Source organism: Oncorhynchus nerka, linkage group LG26 (genome assembly GCF_034236695.1).
Source record: "Oncorhynchus nerka isolate Pitt River linkage group LG26, Oner_Uvic_2.0, whole genome shotgun sequence".
Lineage (NCBI taxonomy): Eukaryota > Metazoa > Chordata > Actinopteri > Salmoniformes > Salmonidae > Oncorhynchus > Oncorhynchus nerka.
Genome location: NC_088421.1, coordinates 29346782 through 29370645, shown reverse-complemented (window position 1 = coordinate 29370645; position 23864 = coordinate 29346782). Strand labels below are relative to the sequence as shown.

Below are 23864 nucleotides of genomic sequence, written 5' to 3'. Positions count from 1 at the left end.
AGGACAGCAACACAATTAGACCCAATCAAATCATGAGAGAACAAAAAGATAATTCTTTCCAATGTGTCAAGTAATTAACAAAAACAGAGCAAACTAGAATGCTATTTGGCCCTAAACAGAGTACACACTTATTTCACTTGCTTTGGCAATTTAAAGAAATGTTTTCCTTGCCCCTTAAATTGGAGAGGCCAGTGTAGGTCGTGTTGTCATGGAACCCTAAAGAGCAGAGATCAAAAAATAAAAACAGCAGCAGTTGCTAAACCCCCCTCCTTGTCCTCCAACCTAATTTCCCTCCCTCCCTTGTTTCAGGGGCGTGACTCAACACCAGCGGCTCAGCTGAAACTCTGCCCAGAAACCTCTTAGTATGTCAGTGAGCCAGACACAGCCCAGACCACCACAGTCAAACACACAGGGTGGAACAGAAGGAGAGCGAGTCAGAGACAGAGAGTTCTAGGCAAGTGATGAGAGCACAGTGACTACTTGTCATTTTCTCTCTCGTTTGGTGATGTCAGCAGAGCTCAATCTACTAGACAGAAGCTTGACTGAGTTGATGGATACGGGTGCCATTTTTCTTCAGTAAAACAACCCTGAGAAGTTTGGAGAAACTCCTGAGAAGAAGAGAAGACGGATCTTTATCACACTTTTGAATAGACTGTTCAGATAGGGGCAGAGTTTCAGCCCTGGTCTAATCTTGTGCGTTGTGATTCTCATAGAGATCGTGAGATTCTTCTTCACCATGACAGGCAGACTGAATCTCCTGATTCTGGGTGAGTCCTTTTTGTAAACTGTTTACACAGAAGTCATGTTGCCATGGAGAAGGTTGTGTGTTTGGGAGAGAAAGCACAAAACCAGACAGTGTTTGTTTGGTCGGGGATGGTTAGATGAAGAGTAAAGTAAAATACGTGATTGTTGAACTTGAAGAGGCAAATCATAACTTGAATTATCACTTAGTTATGCTTTGATATCAATGGGAGACTAAGTGATAATTTGACTTAAATTTGCCTGAAATGCTAATGTGCAAATTCATTGGCAGGTCATCATGATCAGGGTCCCACAGGAAGTCACTACAGGGTTGAACACCTCTCAGTTTAGCCTGCTCCAAGATCTGTTCTTACTGTCAAATCAAATCACATTTTATTTGTCACAGACACATGGTCAGCAGATGTTAATGCAGGTGTAGCGAAATGCTTGTGCTTCTAGTTCCGACAATGCAGCAATATCTAACGAGTAACCATAACAATTTCACAACTATTACCTTATACACGTGTAAAGGAATGAATATGTAAAAAATATATATATGAATGATGGTATAGAACGGCATAGGCAAGATGCAGTAGATGGTATAGAGTACAGTATATACAAATGAGATAAGTAATGTAGGGTGTCTTGACAACCCCTATGGTCATGGTCACATGCCAAACACAAACAGATCTGGGACCAGGCTACTCTCAGATTGCATTAGACATTTCTGACATAAGCTGAAAATACATTTAGGAACAACTGAAAAATGTTAAGTAAAGTGGAATGGTTGAGTTATCAGTGGTGGAAAAAGTACCCAATACTTAAGGAAAATTAAAGGTACCTTTTATAGAATATTACTCAAGTAAAAGTGAAAGTCACCCAGTTAAATACTACTTGAGTAAAAGTCTAAAGGTTTTTGGTTTTAAATGTACTTAAGTATCAAAAGTAAATGTATATATCCTTTCAGATTCCTTATACTATGCAAACCAGACAGCACAATTCTTGTTTTAAAAATGTATGGTTAGCCAGGGGCACACTCCAACACTCAGACATCATGTACAAACAAAGCATTTGTCCTTAGTGAGTCCGCCAGGCAGTAGGGCTGACCAGGGATGTTCTTATAATAAGGGTGTAAATTGGACCATTTTCCTGTCCTGCTAAGCATTCAAAATGCAATGAGTTCCTTTGGGTGTGAAGGAAAATGGAGTAAAAAGTACATTTTCTTTAGGAATCTAGTGAAGTAAAAGTTGTCAACATAAAGAGTGAAGTACAGATAGACCAAAAATCGACTTAAGTAGTACTTTAAAGTATTTTTACTGAACTACTTTACACCACTGTGAGCTATTTTAATCCTTTGTATTGAAAGGAGTCAGATGACAGCAGAAATGTATCTCGTTCTTCTCAGTAATTGCAGGTTTAATGATATAGTGGTTTAATCATAACATTTGAGAACATCGAAGACATAAGGTAGGGGGGAAGAGCACAGCAAGTTCCTTTGAGATATTTGAGGCGACAACGTGCCATTGTGTGCCAAGGTTGGAATCCATTTAAAATCATGTTAATAGCCTGTTGAAATTGTTGAGTTCAGTTAATTGCAACTATTTTACATGTGGCTAATAGATCTGTCTTGCTTCCCTTTTACGGCATTAGCGTTTATAACTTATTTCCACTAAATGGAAAATCAGCAAGTACTTTTTACTGGTTCATTGAGTAAGACAGAGCAATAGGGACACAGCTCTTAAAATGGAAACAATGACACTCATCAGAACCTAAAGGACAGACCGTTGTCATAACACTGAATGACTTTTGGGAATCTGAGGACTAAAAGCCTGAAGGAGCACATTCAGAGGAATTAGCAGTAGACAGAGAGAGACACTCTCCCTATTCTTCATCCTAGACTCTGGGTCTGTCTCTCTAAATAGACCCTCTGTTCCTCGGTCTTTAACAGTGGTATCTATACTCTGTGATCTCCCCTGAAGCACCCCACAGTCTGATAACACTCACACCCCTCACCCATATAGTCTTTGAAACTCACACATGTACACACACACACACACACACATACATACATACATACATACACTTTCTGAGATTTAAAAAAATTATTGTTGCCATGACATCACAGCGAGGTGATAACATGCAGTGTGATTTCTCGCTGCCGTGAAGAAGACAGGAAGTCTGATGACACATTGCAAGGGGTGGCTAATTGAGGAGAGGTGACGATCCCTCTTTAGGTGCATTTGGTTAGTTAGTGTCTCAATGGCTGAAACCTTTTATGTCACATTCTTTAGAATTTAGAAGTATCAAATCAAATAAAATGTTATTGGTCACACACATTTTTAGCAGATGTTATTGGTCACACACATTTTTAGCCCACACATTTTTAGCAGATGTTATTGGTCACACACATTTTTAGCAGATGTTATTGGGGGTGTAGCGAAATGCTTGCACTAACAATACACAACAATTCACACAAATCTAAAAAGTAAAATACTGGAATTAAGAAATATTAGGACAAGCAATCTTGGAGTACGGAGTATATAAAACAGTATGTAAAGTGACCAGTGTTCAATTATTAAAGTGACCAGTGTTCCATGACTATGTACATAGGGCAGCAGCCTCTAAGGTGCATGGTAGAGTAACCAGGTGATAGCTGTCTAGTGACAGTGATTCAAGTTCAGGGCAGGATATTGGGCGGTGGCCAGCTAGTGATGACTATTTAACAGTCTGATGGCCTTGAGATAGAAGTGGTTTTTCAGTCTCTTGGTTCCAGCTTTGATGCTGCACCTGTACTGACCTCAGCCTGTTCACCCCGCAACCATCCAGAAGGTGTAGCTCGGGTGGCTGAGGTCCATGATGGTCTTCCTGGCCTTCCTGTGACACCGGGTGCTGTAGATGTCCTGGAGGGCAGGCAGTGTGCCCCGGGTAATACATTGGGCAGACCAGACTACCCTCTGGAGAGCCCCGTCTTTGTGGACGGTACAGTTGCCGTAACAGGCGGTGATACGAGAGGATGCTCTCAATGGTGCATCTGTAAAAGTTTGTGAGGGTCTTCTGGGCCAAGCTGAATTTCTTCAGCTTCCTGAGGTTGAAGAGGCACTGTTGCGCCTTTGTCGCCACACTGTCTGTGTGGGTGGACCATTTCAGATTGTCAGTGATGTGTGCGCCAAGGACCTTGAAGCTTTTCACCTTCTCCACTGCGGTCCCGTAGATGTGGATGGGGGTGTGCTCCCTCTGCTGTCCACAAGGCTGTCTCGTCATTGTTGGTATCAGGCCTACCACTGTTTTGTCGTCTGCAAACAAACGCGACGAACGTGGCCACGCAGTCATGGGTGAACAGGGAGTACACAAGGGGGCTGATCACGCACCCTTGTCGTTTGAATGCCTTACGGAGGGCATAACTGGACTGTTTGTACTCAACTAAATTCCCAGTCACTTTGCGGTGGTTTTACAAGAACGCTGCCATCTATCCACAGTTTTAATAGTCACAGTGGGAACAACATCCCCTATGCACTTCCTGATGAACTCAGTCACCGTGTCAGTGTATGTCAATGTTATTCACAGAAGCAACCCGGAACAAATCTCTGTCCGCGTGATCAAAACAATCTTGAATCATGGATTCCGATTGGTCACACCTGCATTGAATAGTCCTTACCATGGCTACTTCCTGTTTAACTTTCTGGCTATAGGAAGGGAGGAGCAGGATGGAGGCGTGATCTGATTTGGGTGGGGGAGGGCCTTGTAGCCATCCCGGAAGGGAGAGATGCAATGGTCGAGAGATTTTGAAGCTCGGGTGCCGCAGACGATGTGTTGATAAAACTTCAGTAGTGTTTTCCTCAGATTTGCTTTATTAAAGTCCCCAGCTACAATAAATGCGTCCTCAGGATATGTGGTTTCCAGTCTGCACAAAGTCCAGTGTAGTTCCTTGAGAGCCGTCATGGTATCAACTTGAGGGGGAATATACACGGCTGCGATGATGACCGTAGAGAATTCTCTCTGGAGGTAATGCAGACTGCATTTGATTGTGAAATTCTAGGTCGGGTGAACAAAAGGACTCGAGTTCGTGGGGTGGGGGGGGGGGGGGGAGCAAATTCAGGAAAGTTGTACTTCCGGAAAAAATGCTTGCGAGTTACCGCCGCTCTAATATTCAAAAGTTATTTCTGGCTGTATGTAATAATGCAAATGATGTTCTGAGCTAATAAGGTGAGAAATAACATAAAAAGGAGCCATGAACAGGGCGACCATGTCTATCAGCGCCATCTCGAAAGCTATGCAAGGGAAATAGATAAGCCTTGATAGGCACCTAAGGGTAGAATAATGACAAGCCATGATGTCAACTGTCACACTCTGGCAAAACAGTTAAAAACAGAGGGAAAACACGGTACATCCATTCTGCTACTCCGTTCAATGGTAGCAGCTGGAAAGTTAGTGTCAGTCTGGTTGGCAGATGAAGTTGGGGAGGATAAATGGAGGGTTGTGAAGGGAGAGAACAAAGCTACTGTATCAGAGAACATTGTTTGACAGATGCTTCCTCAATGAAAAGTTACACTATTTAAAAACGTTTTTTCTTAATATGTTTGACTAGTTAGAGTGAAACAGAGAGCACCATAAAAGTGGAACTTAAACAGTGCCAACAGATCGTTTAAGAAGACTCTCTCTGTGACCACAACATTCCACACTACTGCTGCCTCTTCTCTCCACCCATTACCACAATGGACTGACTACCCATTTACTATCATACAGACTGAGGAGGTCTACAGTCATTATCACACAGTCCCATGCCAGGTGATGGCTTCCTGGTAAAGAGGAAATGGTCACCTCCGGACAGCCGTGTGCAATTCAGGGGTTATTATGGGCATATCCTGTGAGCACAGTTGCCGTAGGAACAATCTGCTGAAATCCAGATAGGGGGTATACCTTTTTGAACAGAGAGAGATAAACCTTTACAAACTATTGCTGCAAGTTTCTGTGCCTGAAACCTCTCCAACTGATTAATGTCACAACCTTACAATCATAGTCAAAGGTCGGTTCTACAAAGTAGTTTTGTTACTCCCCCAATACCATTAATGTTCTGTGCTATCTAGGATCCTTGGGACATCCCTACCATATTGAATTTGAAATGTAAAAAGGTAAGGGTGAAGTTTAGGGTAAGGTGAGGGTTAAGGTTAGGCTTTAGGGTAGGGATGTTCCAAGTATCCAGGATTGCACTGACCATACGATAATGGGAAAACGTATTGTAGAATCTGCCTGTTGCTTACTCTGCAGCTCTTCACCTTGCCCTGCTGATGGAACATGTATCAGGCTGTTCTAAAGGATTCTCTAAAATTGGGAACATTTGCACTGGTATGTACATGTCTGTCTTGTATTATATCTTCTATATAGAGTTGAAGTCAGAAGTTTACATACACTTACGTTGGAGTCATTAAAACTCGTATTTTCAACCACTCCATAAATGTCTTAACAAACTATTGTTTTGGCAAGTCAGTTAGGACATCTACTTTGTGCATGACACAAGTCATTTTTCCAACAATTGTTTCCAGACAGATTATTTCCCCTATAATTCACTGTATCACAATTCCAGTGGGTCAGAAGTTTACATACACTAAGTTGACTGTGCCTTTAAACAGCTTGGAAAATTCCAGAAAATTATGTCATGGCTTTAGAAGCTTCTGTTCAGGCTAATTGACATCATTTGAGTCAATTGGAGGTGTACCTGTGGATGTATTTCAAGGCCTACCTTCAAACTCTGTGCCTCTTTGCTAGACATCATGGGAAAATCAAAAGAAATCAGCTGAGACCTCAGAAAAATCTTGTAGACCTCCACAAGTCTGGTTCATCCTTGGGAGCAATTTCCAAACGCCTGAAGGTAGCACGTTCATCTGTACAAACAATAGTACGCAAGTATAAACACCATGGGACAACACAGCCATCATACCGCTCAGGAAGGAGACTCATTTTGTCTCCTAGAGATGAACGTACTTTGGTGCGAAAAGTGCAAATCAATCCCAGAACAACAGCAAAGGACCTTGTGAAGATACTGGAGGAAACAGGTACAAAAGTATCTATATCCACAGTAAAAACGAGTCCTATATCGACATAACCTGAAAGGCCACTCAGCAAGGAAGAAGCCACTGCTCCAAAACCTCCATTAAAAAAGCCAGACTACCGTTTACAACTTTACATGGGGACAAAGATCATACTTTTTGGAGAAATGTCCTCTGGTCTGATGAAACAAAAATGTAACTGTTTGGCCATAATGACTATCGTTATGTCTGGAGGAAAAGGGGTGAGGCTTGTAAGCCAAAGAACACAATCCCAACCGTGAAGCACAGGGGTGGCAGCATCATGTTGTGGGGGTGCTTTGCTGCAGGAGGGACTGGTGCACTTCGCAAAATAGACGGCATCATGAGGTAGGAAAATTATGTGGATATATTGAAGCAACAGTTAAAGCTTGGTCGCAAATAGGTCTTCAAAATGGACAATGACCCCAAGCACACCTCCAAAGTTGTCAAAATGGCTTAACAAAGTCAAGGTATTGGAGTGGCCATCACAAAGCCCTGACCTCAATCCCATAGAAAATGTGGGCAGAATTGAAAAAGCATGTGCGAGCAAGGAGGCTTACAAACCTGATTCAGTTACTCCAGCTCTGTCAGGAGGAATGGGCCAAAATTCACCCTACTTATTGTGGGAAGATTGTGGAAGGCTATCCGAAACGTTTGACCCAAGTTAAACAATTTTAAAGGCAACGCTACCAAATACTAATTGAGTGCATGTAAACTTCTGACCCACTGGGAATGTGATGTAAGAAATAAAAGCTGAAATAAATCATTCTATTATTTGGACATTTCACATACTTAAAAGTGGTGATCCTAACTGTCCTAAGACAGGACATTTTTAATTGGATTAAATGTTAGGAATTGTGAAAAATTGAGTTTAAAATGTATTTCGCTATGGTGTATGTAAACTTCCCACTTCAACTTTATATCTGTTATATTTTGAATGACCATTCCCATTCCCCAACCATTCTACCTCTCTTCACACTTTCTCAATGCCTCTGTCTTTGACCCCAGATGAGAATGAGTGTAATCCTCCTAGTTATGACAATGACACTGAAACACCACATATCTGTGGTGAGAATGCAGCATGCTTCAACACCAATGGAAGCTTCTACTGTCAATGTGATCCTGGGTTCAGATCATCATCACAGCGGATTAACTTCACAGCTGACAATTGTTTAGGTAAACAACTCTTTTTTTAGTTACCTTATAGGATTTCTATACATTGCAGTCCTGGCCAGAGAACACAGCATGCTGCAATTTTGAAATCCATACACTTATTTGCTATAGTGACTATACTGTACTGAACAAAATATAAACTCAACATGCAACATTTTAAAATAATTTACTGAGTTAGTTTATATAAGGAAATCAATCAATTGAACTAAATTAGGCCATTATCTATGGATTTCACATGACTAGGAATACAGATATGAATCTGTTGGTCACAGATACCTTAAAAAAAAGATAGGGGCGTGGATCAGAAAACCAGTCAGTGTCACGTTCGCCATAATGATGAGACCAAGGCGCAGCGTGAGTAGAGTTCCACATAATTTTAATAAACTGAAACTCACCTAACCAACCGAACCGTGACGCTACTGATGTGCACTAAGGCAACTATACATAGACAAGATCCCACAACACAAATGAGGAAAATGGCTACCTAAATATTATCCCCAATCAGAGACAACGATAAACAGCTGTCTCTGATTGGGAACCTCATCAGGCCAACAGACATTTAAAAAAACCTAGACATACAAAAACTAGAGTACCAACACTAGTCACACCCTGACCTAACCAAAATATATAGAAAAACAGATATCTAAGGTCAGGGCGTGACAGTCAGTATCTGGTGTGACCACCATTTGCCTCATGCAGCACAACACATCTCTTTCGCATAGAGTTGATCAGGCTGTTGATTGTGGCCTGTGGAATGTTGTCCCACTCGTCTTCAATGGCTGTGTAAAGTTGCTGAATATTGATCGGAACTGGAACACGCTGTCGCACACGTCGATCCAGAGCATTCCAAACATGCTCATCATTTCTGGTTCCGGTTTGAAGTACTGCCAAATTCTCTAAAACAACATTGGAGGAGGATCTTGGTAGAGAAATTAACATTCAATTATCTGGCAACAGCTCTGGTGGACATTCCTATAAGTCAATTGCACGCTCCCTCAAAACTTGAGAAATCTGTGGCATTGTGTTGTGTGACAAAACGGCACATTTTAGAGTGGCCTTTAGTTGTCCGCAGTACAAGGTGCACCTGTGTAATGATCATGCTGTATAATCAGCTTCTTGATATGCCGGATTAACTTGGCAAAGGAGAAATGCTCACGAACAAGGATGTAAACAAATTTGTACACAACATTTCAGCTCATGAAACATGGGACCAACACTTTACATGTTGCGTTTATATTTTTGTCCGGTGTATATTCTACGTTTGCATTTGAGGTGTGACTGACTATTCCTTTCTCTGTGCCTCAAGACATCAACGAGTGTTTGGAGAATAAGGACATCTGTGGTAACAATGCCGAGTGTCACAATACATTAGGGTCCTACTCCTGCATCTGCAATGAGGGGTTTGTCTCCAGTACTGGAGTGGAAAGATTTATATTTGGCCAAGGAGTCACGTGTGAAGGTAAGATACCAAAGAGAACTGGTAATAACACTAAATATCAAAAGATGTGTACATCCAGTACAGCATATCAGGCATATACAGGATGTCATCCTGTATGAAATGGTGAGAGTTTCCTTTTCCTAATGGTCGTTTTTACCCACATGTAGATAGAAACGAGTGTGAGGACGACATCACAATTTGCGGGAAGCATACACAGTGCGTCAACACACCAGGCAACTACTCCTGTGTCTGCAATCCAGGGTTTGGCCTGAAGTCTGGCAAAGCTCAATTTACAGGGAATAGAGAATCGTGTGAGGAAATAACAGATCAGAAAGCCACCACAGACCAGACAGCAACCACAGACAGTGAGGATGCTCAAGATGCTAAAGGTATGGGAGGAATTGTATTATCACCCTGGATGGGTTTAGAAATCCTGGTTGGAGGCCTCCAGATTTCCTGCTAATTCCAGGAATCTTCCAACTGGGATTTGGGGAAAATCTGGGAATTTTGAGAAATGTAAATAATATTTTATCTATACCCCTTGATGTATTTTGCTCAATTGCTCCTCTTCCTCATGAAGCACCAGATACTTTCTTTATGACCAGAATGTGTAATTGATATTATGTGAATTGATCGGTTTTAGGTAGATCTGAACATCTTGTGAAAATGTCACCTGTGCTTTCGGTCATTCCTTTGTAGACTTGTGTAAAATAAATAAGTTTATCTGTGGAGAGAATGGAACGTGCCATAATGCCACCAACAGTGGCCATCGGTGTGCGTGCCATGCAGGATTCACCAACTACGGAGACCCGCAGGGGAGATGTACTGGTGAGAATTACATTTATAGATCATCATTCTCATTGAGATGGAGCTGTTTCAACATTCAAATTTCAATACTTCCGCTGCATGATCAAGTTGTCATCACTTCATCAATCATTTCATAATAAAATATGTTTTCCTTTAAGATGCCTTATTCACTCATCTCTTCTCTTTCCACAGAGTTGAACTGTGATATGTTTGCGAGCGAGAAGCATCTTAAGATGGTAAGCCACATGAGTAGAGTAATGATTCACATTTTGTTCTGCATAACAAAATACAGACTAACTTCCTCCTCTCTCCACCTACCCCCCACGCCTGCTCTCTCTCTCTCTCCTCACTTTCTCTCCTCATCCCTCGTTCTCAGGTCATCCCAGGTCTGCAGGATGCTGTGGCCCTGATGAGGACCAGTTGTCTGGAGTTGAGGGAGAGTAATACGGCAGAACAAGTCGATGGAGAGGCCCTGCTAGAGGTACTAATGCTTATTTATATATTTATATTTGAGGCCCTTACTTATATTTGAGGCTCATTATAACCCAGGCATCCATCATAGAGGTTGACATATGCAGGTTCAGACACATTAAGGAAAGGATACATGCAGGGAAACAATGACTGATGACCAGCACTGTTGGTACATCTTGCTTATAATGGAAACTTTTGATGTATCAATCAGCACATCCTCATCGGCAGACTCGATAGCCTTGGTTTTTCCTCGCCTGGTTCACCAACTACTTATCTGATAGAGTTCAGTGTGTCAAATCGGAGGGTCTGTTGTCTGAGCCTCTGGCAGTCTCTATGGGGGTGCCATAGGGTTCAATTCTTGGGCCGACTCTCTTCTCTGTATTTATTTTTTATTTTTTTATTTTACCTTTATTTATTTTCAATGATGGCCTAGGAACAGTGGGTTAACTGCCTGTTCAGGAGCAGAACGACAGATTTGTACCTTGTCAGCTCGGGGGTTTGAACTTGCAACCTTCCGGTTACTAGTCCAACGCTCTAAACACTAGGCTACCCTGCCGCCCCTATGAAAATTACTTCTAAACATAGCATTGTAGCATTGTGGTTAGTGACTGTGTCTATGTACCCCTCCTCCCCCACCTCTCTCTGTCTCTGTAGACTCTGTCAGCTCGGGGGTTTGAACTTGCAACCTTCCGGTTACTAGTCCAACGCTCTAAACACTAGGCTACCCTGCCGCCCCTATGAAAATTACTTCTAAACATAGCATTGTAGCATTGTGGTTAGTGACTGTGTCTATGTACCCCTCCTCCCCCACCTCTCTCTGTCTCTGTAGACTCTGTTGTCTGCTATAGACAGGCTCCTATCTGGCGGGCCTCTGAAAAATAACAAGGAAGTGAGTGTCTTGCTGGACCTGGTAGAGACTGCTCTGAGAATTATAGGACCTCTGCTGAAACACCCCGAGACCAGGAGGTTCAAAACTCACACCGGTAGGAGAACATCCTGAACTCAGCCATGAGTGCAGACAACATAAACTCAGCCATGATTGTTTTGTTTTGGCTTATAACTTATAACTTCCTTCGTAGAATATGTTCATTTGTGGCCATTTTTGAATTTTTGAATAGCCATTTTTGAATAGCTTACAAAATCTAATGAAAAATTAGATTATATGGATTGACTTTTCATTGCATAATTTCCTGTGCACAAGTCTGCCTTTCTAGCAGAAAGGAGAGTTGTAACATTCTGTTACATTCTGAGAGTTGTAGCATTTCACCTACTGTAGGCCTGTTTGTGAAGATGTGAATGTATTTGCTTCCAGAGGTGGAGCTGTTGGTGCAGAGAAATGCCTCCTCACCCCAGGGGCCCCTCACCTTGTCATCTACACACGCTCAGCTAGACAGCCACTGGGAGACTGCTGCTGGAGACACCTCCTACCCAGGTTACCATCTTCATCATCCTCATCTTCATGATCAGCTTCAACACTGCCATCATAATCCCACCACAACCTTCAGAACCAATCTTTATAATGTAATGATATAATGTGAAATGAATGTACACAGTGTACAAACTCCTAGACTTCAACATTTGCTTTCTCAGGATTTGCAACAGTGTCCCTGCTCAGCTATAAGGGTCTGGAGACATCCACCAACCATTCCTTCTCAGGGCTGAAGGCACAGGAGGGCCACAGCTTTCAGATCAACTCCAAAGTGGTGACGGCCACCATGAGTAACAAGGACACATCCTTTCTCAAGGAGCCAGTCACATTCACCTTCTCCCATTTGAAGGAGGTGAGGAGCAAAGCATTTACCCCTCTATCCCATTATTATGGTCTATGTGAATGTGGCAGTATCAAATCTTGTTCATATGCTCATATGCTGCACCTGCTTTGCTTGTTCTGGGATGGTCACTGTGTGAAGTGTCCTGGAGTAACAGTTTTTCTACCTCTCTTCTATGGTAATTATGAATGTTGTTTCCCAGTCAGATGAAGGGAACTATACCTGTGTGTACTGGGATGAGTTGGGAGAAGGGACCTGGTCTGATCGAGGCTGTTTCCTGGTGCAGTCCAATGCCACCCACACTGTGTGCTCCTGCTACCATCTCAGCAGTTTTGCTGTTCTTATGGCTCTCTATGAGTTCAAGGTGAGGGGGATTTCTCTCTTAGTCTAGCTGTGCTTCTGTTGTAAGATAGAGCAGGAACAATGCCTTTTCTAATAGTTTCATTTCACTTTCTATGTAATTGTGCAATAGGAGTTCGTTTGGCTTTTAAAAAGCTTGCATTCATTTGAGAACAGTGAATCCATGAAGATTTTTTCTGTTTTAAATTAGTTCTGTGTCTTGCCTGGCTAGATAGGGATCCATTATTATTTCTCCAGGGGTATGTTGTCTATATTATTAAGACACATGCATGAAAGTTGTGTCAGTCACTGTGACTCACAGGAGGTTGGTGACACATTAACTGGGGCTCGTGGTAATGGAGTGGAATAAGTGGAATGGTATCAAATACATCAAACATATGGTTTCCATTTACTCCATTCCAGCCATTATCATGAGCCATCCTCCCCTCAGCAGCCTCCACTGCTGTGACTATATGGTGACGTGTCTTCGCCTCTATTCCTCCTCCAGGACACATTCCAGCTGCAGCTGATCACCTGGGTGGGCCTGTCCCTGTCCCTGCTGTGTCTCTTCATCTGCATCCTCACCTTCTCCCTGATCCGCTCCATCCGGAGCACCCGCAATACCATCCACCTCCACCTCTGCCTCAGCCTCTTTATCGCCAACCTGATCTTCCTCGTCGGCATTTCACGCACCGAGAGCCAGGTAAGCTTGCATCCAACCAATCACATACGCTCTGCCCTCGAGGCAGAATTGCCCTCGGGAACAAGACTGAATAAGGAAAACTCCACTGAGTTTTTCTGGGCGTGGGTGGTCAGAGGATGTGACAATGTGTGTAACATTTACATATGGCGTACGTACTCTGTCTATGTGGGTGGTGAGAACAATGTTTTAGTAGGAAGAAATGTTAATGTATGCAACGATTGTGTTGTGGGTAACTTATTGTACTGTGAACCTTATCACTATCTACAATATATGTCATTTTGTTCAAATGTAGTTTTCTCAATCACTCTCACCCCTTTATTTCCTTTCTCTTCATCCCCCTCTTCCTCAGGCTGGTTGTGCGGTGGTGGCTGGGCTGCTTCACTTCTTCTTCCTGTCAGCGTTCTGCTGGATGTGTCTGGAGGGAGTGCAGCTCTTCAGGATGGTGGTCCTGGTCTTCAACACCACCTTCAGGCCCCTCTACATGATGGCGGGGGGCTACGGCGTTCCTGCTGTCATCGTCGCCATCTCTGCCCTCGTCAACGCCAAAGGATACGGAACCGAGCGCCAGTGAGTGACCACTACATTGATCCCTGACAGTGTCATCTCCTGACTGGATTCCCTATATATATATATATGTCTGACTCTCTGTCCTTCTCTGTTGTGTACTATAGAGCAGGTATGCGTGTGTCTTCATGTGTGCATTGTGTGTTTTAGCTGCTGGCTCAACCTTGAGGATGGATTCATCTGGAGCTTCTTTGGCCCTGTCTGTATCATCATCATGGTGCGTATCACAGATGAAAGGTGGAATAGTTTCATCACTCCTACTTACAATGTTTTGTGTCATGTTAGAGTTCTACTTATCTCCCTCTCCCCTCCTAGGTGAATGTGTTTTTCTTCCTCATCACAGTGTGGAAGTTGGCCCAGAAGTTCTCCAGCCTGAACCCTGACCTTGACAAACTCCGCAAAATCAAGTGAGCCTGCAAAGAAACGGACGATCTCACACAGGCTGCGTTATAGCCCATAACAAAGGACCACTGTTTTTCCTGGCCAGAACATGTGGGGAAAAAAACAGGCCTTACTATAAAATGACATGTTGTGACCCATGCTCTCGATCTAACTTTATGTGTGTTTGTCGCCTCCTGCAGGGAATTCACCATAACTGCAGTGGCTCAGCTGTGTGTGCTGGGCACCATGTGGATCTTTGGCTGTTTCCAGTTTGAGGAAAGCACGCTGGCCATGTCGTACCTGTTCACCATCCTCAACAGTCTGCAGGGGGTCCTAGTGTTCCTCATGCACTGCCTGCTCTCTAAACAGGTACGTCACGACTCAAGACTCTGTCAATCAGGGCCCTTAGTATTTTTTAGGAGCTAACAGTGTCATGTAAAATGCATCATAATGCAGAAACCACATTGGCCCAACTCTCAAAATAAATGTCTTTGGGTTATACTACTTTGGCTGAATTCCAAATGAGTTGTTAAGTGTTTAAATAATACTGATTGGGTTTAGTTTACTGTAGGGCCTACAGTTAAGGGTAGGCCAATATGTGCTTGTTGGACTCATAACAACTATGGTGGATAATTAAGATGATGCATAAAAGCTGTTTACCATTGAAATAAATGGTCAAGGTTCTGTCTATGTAAATGACCCTCTCTCTCATGAGCATGCTTTACCGCATGCTCAAACATGGTCACACTAGAGAAGGAACGCCTACTTACAGAGACAGGAACAATGGAGGAACGAACAGCTGGTTCTGGTCTACTTATTCCCTTCCTCCCACCCCTGCTCGACCAGCTTTCTCTACCGTCTTTGCTCATAGTGCTCTCTTTTGCACTTTGTAGGTGAGAGAGGAGTATGGCAAGATCCTGGACAGCATCTGTGCACTGCAGAAGACAAAGTACTCAGATTTTTCCTCCAACCAGTCAAGCAACAGCAAATCACAGGTATTAACTCTTACTAATTGAGTAGCCAATATCTAAAAGAACAGAAAGTCCTCCTCCAACACTGTTGCATTTGAGTGACAGCGAACACGAGGCAAAGTTCTGCCACAAGGCAAAGTTCTGCCTAAAAGTTCTGCATAAAAGTTCTGCGAGGTAATGTTCTGCGAGTAAAAGTTATACCATATTTATTGTTTACGAACTGACGAACTGCCCATGGAAAAAGAATGGGATGGTAAAATCTATTTCTGTCATGTACTAAGAATTTCTAGATCTTGAGGTGCAATACATTTAAATAGATCCTCAAGGAAGATGGATTGCTTTGATTATACTTCTTGATGATAAACACATTTATATGGCCCGAATAATGACCATCCAAACTTTGAAAATATTTATAATAATCTAAATAGATACTTAAAACTGTAAGTGTTATTTGTAAGTCAGTAGACTGTAAAGGAAATCGTATTACCAACTATCACCCTCTGGTGCTCAGAGATGATGAATATTATGGGCACGTTGGAATTGACTGACATTGGCTCAGAAACCCGGATCTCGTAAGATAGACTTGGAGGAGACTTAATCAAGCTAGTCGGATTGATTATTTTCTGGTATCCTTTTCTATGGTGCCATAAGTGAAAAGTGTATTGATTGAGGATCGAATGCGATCATATCATCAACTTATATCCCTCCATATAACTATGACAGATTTTCCGCGAGGACAGGGATATTTACAATTTTACCTAGGTTTATTGACTGACAGAACTTTCTTAACAAAAACTAAAGACATAACATACCTTTCTTGCACAATACAGGTTCAACTGATCCACTTATCATATGGGAGGCCAATCAATTGAATCTTCATCCCCCAAAAATTGGTCAACAGAGAAAAGGCTTACAACAGAAATAGAAAATCTAACATTAGACATCAATGGTGTTGATGAATGTACTGCAGAAGCACTGAATAATCTATACACAACGTAAAATGAGTTTGAGGAACTTATTCATTAAAAAAATGGTTAAACATATAAAAAAACCGAGCAAATTGGATGGAGAATGGCAAAAAAATGCAAAAAGTTTTCCCTAAACCTTCAATATGGAAACACAACCAAAAATAACGTAAGGGAAAAGTTACAAAGATGGATAAATTCTTCTCACCAAAAGGATAAACATATTTTAAACAAGCTCTTGTCAAGTTCCTCAAACCTCATTTGACAATGTGTTTTGTGATATCTTTCTCCCCAAAAAATCATATTAAACTATTTCAGACACCAAAAAAACATTGTAAAGGCCTAATTACACAGGACAATCTATGGTTGGCACTTGACTCTTTCAGATGGGAAAAACCTCTGACCTTGATGGCATTCCAATAGACATATATTCAACTTTTTATGAACTACTGAAAGATCCACTACTGTTATGTTTAAATTACTCTATATTAATTGCCACCTGTTGGACACACAAAGAGTGAACGATCACTCTCTTACTGAAGCAGGAGCCAGGAAGGCAGTACAAAGATCCAGTATCTTAAAAAAGAAAATGCAAAAAAACAGTTGCATTAAAAATGTCCTACCAGACATTATTCATCACGATCAGACAGGATTCTTAAAATGAATATATACTGGAGACAACATTACACAACTACTAGAAATAATTGAAAACTACAGGAATGCAGGGAAACCAGGTATAATCTTTATAGCAGATTTTGAGACCGCCTTTTATCCTGTCTAGAATCTGTGTAACTGCCTGGATTTGGTTTTTGTTGCAGAATCTCTCATAAGATGGGTAAAAGTAATGTACAACAATTCTTCATGCAAAATAATAAATAACAGTTACTTCTCTGAGAGTGTGAATAGTCAAGAGGAGTAAAACAATGTGTCCTCTGTCACAACTTATTTGTTATAGCCATTGAACTGTTAGCTGTAAAAATCTGATCTCGTGATAACATTAAAGCTGCACTGCAGAAATCACACCCCCAGTTCCTGGTTGCTAAAATTCTCATTTTAATATGTGACAAAACAAGCACATAGTGTAGAACCATCTAAACCACTGTAATATACAGTGGGGAGAACAAGTATTTGATACACTGCCGATTTTGCAGGTTTTCCTACATACAAAGCATGTAGAGGGCTGTAATTTCTATCATAGGTACACTTCAACTGTGAGAGACGGAATCTAAAACAAAAATCCAGAAAATCACATTGTATGATTTTTAAGTAATTAATTTGCATTTTATTGCATGACATAAGTATTTGATACATCAGAAAAGCAGAACTTAATATTTGGTACAGAAACCTTTGTTTGCAATTACAAAGATCATACATTTCCTGTAGTTCTTGACCAGCTTTGCACACACTGCAGCAGGGATTTTGGCACACTCCTCCATACAGACCTTCTCCAGATCCTTCAGGTTTCGGGGCTGTCGCTGGGCAATACGGACTTTCAGCTCCCTCCAAAGATTTTCTATTGGGTTCAGGTCTGGAGACTGGCTAGGCCACTCCAGGACCTTGAGATGCTTCTTACGGAGCCACTCCTTAGTTGCCCTTGCTGTGTGTTTCGGGTCATTGTCATGCTGGAAGACCCAGCCACGACCCATCTTCAATGCTCTTACTGAGGGAAGGAGGTTGTTGGCCAAGATCTCGCGATACATGGCCCCATCCATCCTCCCCTCAATACGGTGCAGTCGTCCTGTCCCCTTTGCAGAAAAGCATTCCCAAAGAATGACGTTTCCACCTCCATGCTTCATGGTTGGGATGGTGTTCTTGGGGTTGTACTCATCCTTCTTCTTCCTCCAAACACGCGAGTGGAGTTTAGACCAAAAAGCTCTATTTTTATCTCATCAGACGACATGACCTTCTCCCATTCCTCCTCTGGATCATCCAGATGGTCATTGGCAAACTTCAGATGGGCCTGGACATGCGCTGGCTTGAGCAGGGGACCTTGCGTGCGCTGCAGGATTTTAATCCATGACGGCGTAGTGTGTTACTAATGGTTTTCTTTGAGACTGTAGTCCCAGCTCTCTTCAGGTCATTGACCAGGTCCTGCCGTGTAGTTCTGGGCTGATCCCTCACCTTTCTAATGATCATTGATGCCCCACGAGGTGAGATTTTGCATGGAGCCCCAGACCGAGGGTGATTGACCGTCACCTTGAACTTCTTCCATTTTCTAATAAAATGGGGCTTTAAAACGCTCTCTTAAAGCCTCTATTACACCAAAATGATATCTAAATCCAAACTGGTTTTCCAGATGGATACTAAGAGGCACATCCAATGTCAAAAGTGAGCTTTTTGCTTTTCTACTGATTAAAACAAACCATTGTCGGCGGTGTGATAACGTAGCCCTGTTTAAAGTATTCTTCTTTTAAAATGAAGCCATACAGAGCTGGTCAAAATACTCATTTCATCCTCCAGAAGAGGCAGAACAAATATTACAACAAATAATATGTCTAAACTCCAATGCTTTTTGGGGGGAAGAAATGTAGAAGGAAGGTATCATGTTTATGAATGACCATGTAACTAAGGACGGTAAAATGATGTCACACAAGAAATGACCAAATGTATATGGAGATAAATACAGAAGTATAACCAAGTCATTGCAGCTCTGCCACAAAAAAATGGAAGAGACAATTCCTCAAAACAGAAACAAATTAATTGGTTTGTCTGCCTCAAACAATAAAACATGCATGGCTTAAAATGACAGGTATAAATCATAAAATGTACCAGTTTCAATATAGGGTTGAGAGGTTTGACAACTATACAGCATAAAATTCAAGATAGTTGGGAACAGGTTTTTGATGTCCCAATACCTTTGAATCAGGTTTATGAACTGACATACAAAACAAAAAATGGACGCATCAATCCGATCTTTTCAATGTAAACTATTATATAAAATTCCGCCACAAACAAAGTCCTCAATATATGGCACAATGAACAGTCAGCCCTGTGCAGACTCTGTCATGAGGAAACACAGTGGCTTGGTTTTGGAGTCAGGTCCAGGAGTGGTTGTTACAGTGTCTTGCAAAAGTATTCATCCCCCTTGGCATTTTTCCTATTTTGTTGCATTACAACCTGTAATTTATATAGATTTTTATTTGGATTTCATGTAATGGACATACACAAAATAGTCCAAATTGGTGAAGAGAAATGAAAAAAATTAAATTAAATTTTTAAAACGGAAAAGTGATGCGTGTATACGTATTTACCCCCTTTGATATGAAGCCCCTAAATAAGATCTGGTGCAACCAATTACCTTCAGAAGTCACATAATTAGTTAGATTGCACACAGGTGGACTTTATTTAAGTGTCACATGATCTGTCACATGATCTCAGTATTTATACACCTGTTCTAAAAGGCCCCAGAGTCTACAACACCACCACCAAGCAAGCGGCACCATGAAGACCAAGGAGCTCTCCAAACAGGTCAGGGACAAGGTTGTGGAAAGTACAGATCGGGGTTGGGTTATAAAAAAATATCAGAAACTTTGAACATCACACAGAGCAGCATTAAATCCATTATTACAAAATTGAAAGAATATGGCACCACAACAAACCTGCCAAGAGAGGGCCGCTCACCAAAACTCACGAACCAGGCAAGGAGGGCATTAATCAGAGAGGCAACAAAGAGACCAAAGATGAGCTGCCAAAATGCATGTGGGAGACTCCCCAAACATATGGAAGAAGGTACTCTGGTCAGATGAGAATTTAACTTTTTGGCCATCATGGACAACGCTATGTCTGGTGCAAACCCAACACCTCTCATCACCCCGTGAACACCATCCTCACAGTGAAGCATGGTTGTGGCAGCATAATGCAGTCGGGATGTTTTTCATCGGCAGAGACTGGGAAACTGGTCAGAATTGAAGGAATGATGGATGGCGCTAATTACAGGGAAATTCTTGAAGGAAACCTGTTTCAGTCTTCCAGAGATTTGAGACTGGGGTGGAGGTTCACCTTCCAGCAGGACAATGACCCTAAGCATACTGCTAAAGCAACACTTGAGTGGTTTAAGGGGAAACATTTAAATGTCTTGGAATGGCCTAGTCAAAGCCCAAACCTCAATCCAATTGAGATTCTGTGGTATGACTTAAAGATTGCTGTAGACCAGCAGAACCCATCCAACTTGAAGGAGCTGGAGCAGTTTTGCCTTGAAGAAGGGGCAAAAATCCCAGTGGCTAGATGTGCCAAGCTTATAGAGACATACCCCAAGAGACTTGCAGCTGTAATTGCTGCAAAAGCGGGCTATACAAAGTATTGACTTTGGGGGGGATAGTTGTGCATGCTCAAGTTGTTTTTTTGTCTTATTTCTTGTTTGTTTCACAATAAAAAATATTGTGCATCATCAAAGTGCTAGGCACGTTGTATAAATCAAATGATACAAACCCCCAACAAATCTATTTTAATTACAGGTTGTAAGGCAACAAAATAGGAAAGATGCCAGAGGGGTGAATACTTTCACAAGCCACTAAGTCATATCTCTGTTCAGATGGACCTACAAACTGTACTGTTAGGAGATCTGAAAAACCACGATCAATTGATGGGAAATATGATTACACTCTTTGGTAAACTATTTATCTTTAGTCTTGGTAGAAAGGGTACAAATAGAGAGGTTCAAGACCCTCGTAAGACATCACAGTAAAATAGAAGGATGTATTGCAAAAGGAAATAGTCAAATGGTAGTGTACTAGGAAAGATGGGTTAGTCTGTGGACAACGGAGGGTTGGAATTAAGATTAGAGTGTACTGTATATGTGAGCGAAGATAGCTGTGAGTAGCAGTAGAATAAGTATTGTTGGCCGTTAGTTTTCTCCAATCAGGGGAGGATTGATAGTGCTGAAAAATAATATATAATAATAATAATAGAGGGATTAGAAATTAGACAAAAATTTGCTTGATAGAACCCAGAATCTGTCATATTTTAAGGCTGATCTGCAAGTTAAAGTTCTGCATAAAATATTACATTTACTGTATTATACAAAGGATATAAGCATAATTAGAATATTTAGATACAAGTCAAATGTGCAAACATCCAAACTTCAGAGTACTTCAATCTCAATTTCTCAGAGGGCACCCTCTTATCAGGTTTACGGCCAATTTGGAACATTTGTTTTACAGCGCATTGTAAAATTCTCACTTCTTTCCCCATCCAGAGACATCTTTAATGAATCAGTCCATTAATTTAATCATTACTGACCATGGTTTGGGACATCATGTTCAGGCCTGAGCAGAGGTGTGATCATTCTAGTCATTTCCTTCAAGTGAGATTGTTCAAAGGCAATTTTAAAAACCAACAAAGGAGGAAAAGAACTGTCCTTTTTGATCATTTCCATAAAATAGGCAAACGTGTGATTCTGGGCCAGAGCCGATAGTCCCTAAAGATAATGAGGTGGGTGAGGAAGGTGTTAAGTGGAGCATTTTGTCTGGCGAGTGAAAGAGAGAGACAGCAGAGCCACTTGTGCATTAATAATGAAGGACTGTGATGACAGAGTCTGATCAAAAAGCAACTGATTGATGTTGTTGTCTGTCTTTGCCCTCTCTCTGTCTGTGTCCCCCAGACATCCAAGAGCGCACAGAACACGGGAGAGTCTCAGATCTAGGGGGCTGGACGCTGGTTGCTGGACATGACCCCATGATGCCTAACCTCGTGACCTCCTAGCAACACCTGGGAGTTTTATAAAACCATAATCACCCTGGTTTAATGACAGGCATAAGTTAATGCTTGCCTGGTCTGAGATCTGTTTGTTCTGTCTTGCCAAAAGAGCACAAAAGGACCAGGATAGATTGATGGGATGGTTGATGTCTGTTTTTTTTGTGACAACTATATTTCGCTTTAAGCAGTATTGTGCACATTTTTTTAAGATTCTGTAAATATTACTGTACTCTCGTTGGGCTGGCCTGGATATTATTTTAAGCTAAAACTCCAAAGAGTAACGATAAAAGTTATTTATTGTTTTACACTGATTTTCCTATTGACAGTTTCATGTGTCTTTTTCCAACCTTGATATTCTTTGGATTATATCATGCTGATGAGAAACCCCCCTCCTACTGTAGAAGAGTGGACTAGTCCTGCATGGTTTAACCAGGGACAACTCATCATGGATTATTACATTTTTTTATATTTTTTTTTATTTCACCTTTATTTAACCAGGTAGGCAAGTTGAGAACAAGTTCTCATTTACAATTGTGACCTGGCCAAGATAAAGCAAAGCAGTTTGACAGATACAACGACACAGAGTTACACATGGAGTAAAACAAACATACAGTCAGTAATACAGTATAAACAAGTCTATTTACGATGTGAGCAAATGAGGTGAGAAGGGAGGTAAAGGCAAAAAAGGCCATGGTGGCAAAGTAAATACAATATAGCAAGTAAAACACTGGAATGGTAGTTTTGCAATGGAAGAATGTGCAAAGTAGAAATAAAAATAATGGGGTGCAAAGGAGCAAAATAAATTAATTAATTAAATACCGTTGGGAAAGAGGTAGTTGTTTGGGCTAAATTATAGGTGCAGGTGCAGTAATCTGTGAGCTGCTCTGACAGTTGGTACTTAAAGCTAGTGAGGGAGATAAGTGTTTCCAGTTTCAGAGATTTTTGTAGTTCGTTCCAGTCATTGGCAGCAGAGAACTGGAAGGAGAGGCGGCCAAAGAAAGAATTGGTTTTGGGGGTGACTAGAGAGATATACCTGCTGGAGCGTGTGCTACAGGTGGGTGATGCTATGGTGACCAGCGAGCTGAGATAAGGGGGGACTTTACCTAGCAGGATCTTGTAGATGACATGGAGCCAGTGGGTGGGCATTATGCATTATCCAGGTACTTTCTCTGATCTTAAAATACATAACAGATGAAAGCAACAAATTATTTAAAAAATAGTCATAAGCTATCATGGTTTTATTTATTTTTTAATCATTGTTTAAAACAACCATCAAAGGTCGAGTTTAAGAGTCAAATTGAAATCATGTCAGATTGAAATGGATATTCTGTGTATATAGTTTTATTGTATCTCAATTTTAAAAAAGATCAACCAAAAAATGTACAAGAATCATGATCATGACTGCTACATCGTTTCTAGTAAGGTGTGCATCCTGTCAAATAAGGACGAATTAAAATCAATGTAAATATTTTCTTAGTAAAGATCATTTGTATGATTGTATTTTTTACTGGGAAATGGCATGCTTTTACCACTGTACTGTAACTTCTCTGATTTTAGACTTTATTTTCCATGCGATATTTTAATTCAATAAAATTAAAATATTTTGTATTGCTTGATATTATTTTGTTAAATATGGTTCAAGATACTGTATATCTCAAATGTATTTCTGTCTCCTTTTTAGATTAAGGCAACTGCCATATGTGTAGTCTACCAGAATCTGATGTGGAATTGTTTTGAAAAGGTTTCTGATTGGTTCACTACTGTTTGTGTTAGTACAGACGTCAAA

General features: G+C 41.3%; 1 protein-coding gene across 1 annotated transcript; it reads left to right on the top strand.

The window, feature by feature from the left end:
* Positions 1-365: 365 nt before the first annotated feature.
* LOC115104356 (adhesion G protein-coupled receptor E5-like) lies at positions 366-23684 on the top strand. The gene is made up of 19 exons (XM_029625796.2): positions 366-767; positions 6007-6084; positions 7812-7979; positions 9283-9435; positions 9582-9803; positions 10114-10242; positions 10414-10457; positions 10598-10702; positions 11522-11675; positions 12005-12124; positions 12283-12473; positions 12664-12825; positions 13309-13503; positions 13853-14070; positions 14218-14284; positions 14383-14474; positions 14649-14817; positions 15342-15443; positions 21984-23684. Exons 1-19 carry the CDS (start codon positions 737-739, stop codon positions 22023-22025), a joined length of 2442 nt encoding a protein of 813 aa, XP_029481656.1. The 5' UTR covers positions 366-736; the 3' UTR covers positions 22026-23684.
* The last annotated feature ends 180 nt before the right edge of the window (positions 23685-23864 follow it).

Bases quoted from the DNA above. Each gene is read 5' to 3' on its own strand.
- LOC115104356 (XM_029625796.2), top strand. From the start codon at position 737: ATGACAGGCAGACTGAATCTCCTGATTCTGG. The intron at 11,676-12,004 runs GTAGGAGAACAT...ATTTGCTTCCAG, and splicing joins GAGGTTCAAAACTCACACCG to AGGTGGAGCTGTTGGTGCAG. The intron at 12,125-12,282 runs GTTACCATCTTC...TTGCTTTCTCAG, and splicing joins TGGAGACACCTCCTACCCAG to GATTTGCAACAGTGTCCCTG.